Here is a 4,239-nt window from a genome sequence, read left to right on the forward strand (position 1 = left end):
TAAATTATCCATCAGTTCAGCCCCCAGTGGTACTGAGCAATGCATAATGGAGGAGAAAGGTGGGGGAGATGAGGGGGGACTAGGGTATAAGGAGGTGCTGAAGGGGAGCAGTTCCAGAGACCTAGGACTCAGCCACCTACATCAACCAGGATCCTGTGACCAGTTTGTCCAGCAGAGATGGCTCCAGGTACTCTACCCAGATATCTCAAAGACCATCATCCATTTCCCTATCCCCTTTCTTTCCTCTTGGACCAATAGTTTTTATATCCTTCTTGTCAGAAATACTTCCTTCTTTTTTTACCTTCTATTCCACCTGCTTCAGTTTCATCCCTTTCACTCCCATTCTAACCTTTTTGGGGAAAGAAAACAACAGGTCCCATCCTCTTTCTGTGCCCAAAGACAACAGAGAACCTTATCTAGTTCCCAAATGGGTGGTGAAAAAGAAGGGAAACCTAATGAAGGGACTAGATAGGGCTGAGACAGAGGGAAGATCCATGGGGACGAACTTCAGGGGGATTCCCAGGAAGCAGAGTCAAGAAGGACAAATAGAGCCTTGTCTTCTGAAAACAGGTAAAATTTTCTTTTGAGTCTTTTCTTGGTTCAGAAGTTTAACAACAGTTAAAACATTTCCTGACCCTAGTAGAGAATCCAAGTATGTGGGACGAGATGCTAAGAGCTAGTTTAGACCATCAAATGGCAAAAATGGAGGTTAGGAAGGGGGAATCATGGGGAAATGAAAACTAAGGATCCAGATTTGAGGGCTGGGTGCCAAGTTAATCATCCAGCTACCATTAGCCGAAAAGAAGACGTTCTTAAGGGATCAGGATAGGCACTAGTGAAGCTAGTTATAGAAGAGAAATTCTTCCTTTCTTTTTCCAGGTACCCGAGTCTCCCTGTTGCTCCTCATCACTTTCACCTTGCTGGGGCCACAGAGAGCTGGTGCCTTCCCGGCCATGCCTCTGTCCAGCCTCTTTGCCAATGCCGTACTTCGTGCTCAGCATTTGCACCAGCTAGTTGCTGACACATACAAGGAGTTTGTGAGTCCATGAGGGATGGGGATTTGGGTAAAGGGGAATTGGAGCAGAGCAAAGACAAGGTAGTAGAGGGGTTTTGAAGGAAGTCTGTAAAAAACTTTAATTCAATATGAAAGGGAATAAGAAGATTCCATAGTCCTATAAACAGTTTTCCTTGAAAAAGATGAGTCTTAGTATAATAGGTTGATTGAAGAAAGAACACTAAAATGAGAAAGGATAAGTAGGAATATATGACAATAACCCAAGTGTGCAGGAGTAAGAACCTGGGCTAAGATGGTGGTAGGAAGAATGTAGAGAAAGGGTAAATTCAAGAAATGTCATTCAGGAAGAACTGGAAAGACTTGGTGGTGACTGACTGGAGGGGTGGGGAAGTCAAAGAAAAATATCAAAGATGGCTCCAAAATGGTGAGTATTGAAGAGATGAGATGGGGAGTTATTTAAATTCAATTTGGACATTCACATAAAAAAAGTATAAGCAATTGGGCATAAGTACTGAGGGGGATTCAAAATGGTGACATGATCAGAGTTTGGGGAAGATGGAAAGAGGACAGGAGTCGGAATTGGAGAGAGCTTCTTAGAAGAGGCATCTCGGATCTGATCTTAGTCCTGACTTTGGTCACTCATTACCTTTGTTTGGCTATTTACACAGGAACGTACCTACATTCCAGAGGCACAGAGACATTCCATCCAGAGTACCCAGACAGCTTTCTGTTTCTCTGAGACCATCCCAGCTCCCACTGGCAAGGACGAGGCCCAGCAGAGATCTGTGAGTGACTCCCCCTTCCCACCCCCACCCTCAGCCTCTTGTCACACTCCAGGTGAGACAAAGAAAGAACTTGAATTGTCTGTCCTCCCTAAACTCAATCCTGCCAATGCCCCAAGAAGCCTGAGCAGCCTCCATCTTCCTCTCTTCTCTTTACTCACAAAATTAGAATTGTTTCTCTAGCTTTCTCACTGCAAATCAAGAAGACTCAGATCCCAGGATATTAGAACAGCTACCCAGGGAAAGAGCAAGTGCCCAGGACAGATTAATTTAGTGTTTTGTGCATAATAGAATCTTAATTTATTAAATTTATTTTTATTCTGAATTTATACCTACTAAAATGGGTAAAACAAGAAAGGGAAAAAAAAAAAGACTATAGGTGAAGTTGCTGGTCTCTATAATTAACCCTAATAAACAGGTTTTGAATTAAATGAACTCTTTCCTGGTTCTAGAATTCCCTTTAAATGCTCCTGCTCACAATTTCCTCTCTTTCTTCCTTCTTCTCCATCCCCAGGATGTGGAATTGCTCCGTTTTTCCCTTCTCCTTATCCAATCTTGGCTCAGCCCTGTGCAGTTTCTCAGCAGGGTCTTTACCAACAGCCTGGTCTTCGGGACTTCGGACCGGGTCTATGAGAAGCTGAGGGACCTGGAAGAAGGGATCCAGGCTCTGATGCAGGTAAGATTGGAGGGAATCTCTGATTTATACCAAAAGCCAAGCTACTTTGCTAAAGTTATTCCCACTAGTCCCTGCCTTAGGTCTAGGATTCTTTCTAATTTAATCATGATTGGCAGGGAGGAAAAAAGAAGACGTAGAAATTTAGGGAGGAAGAAGGGAAGAAGGAAGGCTGCCATCTCTCTTTTCTTTCAGAAGAGTCTAAATCCAAGGCCTGTTTTGATTAATAAAGAAACCATTCTCTTTTTTTCCTTCCTTCATTTGAGCCAATGATTCTACTTCCATTTTATTTTCTTGATTTTTAAGCTCAGGTGGGAAGTGAAGAAGGAATAGGTGAGATGGAAAAGCTTCCTCCTTAATGTTTTTCCCCTTTCTTTTTAGGAACTGGAAGATGGCAGCTCAAGGAGTGGCCTGGTTCTTAAGACAACCTATGACAAATTTGACACAAATCTACGCAGTGATGAGGCACTGCTCAAGAATTATGGGCTGCTCTCCTGCTTCAAGAAGGACCTGCACAAAGCTGAGACCTACCTCCGGGTCATGAAGTGTCGGCGTTTTGTGGAGAGCAGCTGTGCCTTCTGATGGCCCTTGGCTACACCCTCACCTATGGCACTGCCTCTTCTTGGAAGATGATAGGGTCACCCCCAAATAACATACCTTTCCACTGAGAAAATAAAATTGCATAAACCTAACAGTGTGCATTTGCTGCATCATTGGGGTAAGATGGGGTGGGATAATGGTAGTTAAATGGGAATGCTCTAAGAGCCCACAAGTGTCAAAGGCAGAGTATCCCAGCTTCTCCAACTTATAAAATGGATTGAAGTCTGGGTCCCCCGTTTGGAACTCAGGAAAAAGTTTTTTATTCCTTTCCTGTTTTCTCCATTTCTGCCACACCATTCTCCCAACACCATTCTCTCAACCCTGTTTCCTGGGGGATCTAAGTCCCATTTGCCCAATCAGCCACAAATCTAGGGATTTTCCCCCATCCTAACTCAGTTATCTTCATTCCTAAGATCCTCAGATAAGGGGCAAAGGAGAGAAAAGAACAGAACATAAAGGAGAAAAGACTAGAAGTTGAGGAGTCCATGAGCTATAAAAGCAGGATAGTAATCACTTAAGACGTTGTAAAAAAAAAAGTTCTAAGAATAGTGAGCACAGTCTTTCCTTTGTATTGAAGGGGAAAATTAAACAAGAACTCAACTTAGTCCAAAACAATCAGAATAGGGTTCAATGTTGAAACTCACTCCACCAATATATATCAGCAGCTCTTCTGTAACCTATGAGTTTAGAGAATTACCTTTGTCACTGAGAAATTTTATAGATTTAGAACTAGAAGGGACCTCAGTACCATTTAGTTCAAATCCCTTTCCCTCATTTTGCAGATGGGAAACTGAGGACCAAAGAAGTTACATGATTTGTCTAAAATCATATAGACAGGAGAGGTGGGACATTGGCCAAAGTCTCCTAATTGCAAATCCAAAGCCATACTATGCTACCTCAATAAGTTATGTGACTTGCCAGAATCAAGTATTTGTCAGAGACAGAACCTGAATTCAGATTTTCCTCCTTCCAAAGCCAAAACTCTATCCCTTTATCTCATGCCACCTGAGTAGAATATGCACAGTAGGCTTAGGTGGTTTACAACCACAGCTTGTATTTGGGGCCAAAGACAAGGCAGTCACAGGGGATGAAGTTTGCTCTAAGACCAAAAAGGTAGGCTCAGCTTTGATTATTTTAAATAATATTTTATTTTTTCAAAAATATTAGCA

At 42.4% G+C, this 4,239-nt stretch overlaps 1 protein-coding gene across 1 annotated transcript; it reads left to right on the plus strand.

Moving 5' to 3' along the window:
- LOC141538898 (somatotropin) lies at nt 1-3,162 on the plus strand. Its single transcript, XM_074260840.1, has 5 exons — nt 1-187; nt 880-1,037; nt 1,684-1,800; nt 2,312-2,473; nt 2,852-3,162. The coding sequence occupies exons 1-5, from the start codon at nt 178-180 to the stop codon at nt 3,050-3,052; spliced, it is 648 nt and encodes a 215-aa protein (XP_074116941.1). The 5' UTR covers nt 1-177; the 3' UTR covers nt 3,053-3,162.
- The last annotated feature ends 1,077 nt before the right edge of the window (nt 3,163-4,239 follow it).

This window comes from Sminthopsis crassicaudata, chromosome 4, assembly GCF_048593235.1.
Source record: "Sminthopsis crassicaudata isolate SCR6 chromosome 4, ASM4859323v1, whole genome shotgun sequence".
Lineage (NCBI taxonomy): Eukaryota > Metazoa > Chordata > Mammalia > Dasyuromorphia > Dasyuridae > Sminthopsis > Sminthopsis crassicaudata.

Excerpts from the sequence above, each read along its gene's own strand:
- LOC141538898 (XM_074260840.1), top strand. Across the intron at positions 1,038-1,683 it reads CTGACACATACAAGGAGTTT|GAACGTACCTACATTCCAGA; the intron begins GTGAGTCCATGA and ends CTATTTACACAG. Across the intron at positions 2,474-2,851 it reads GGATCCAGGCTCTGATGCAG|GAACTGGAAGATGGCAGCTC; the intron begins GTAAGATTGGAG and ends CTTTCTTTTTAG.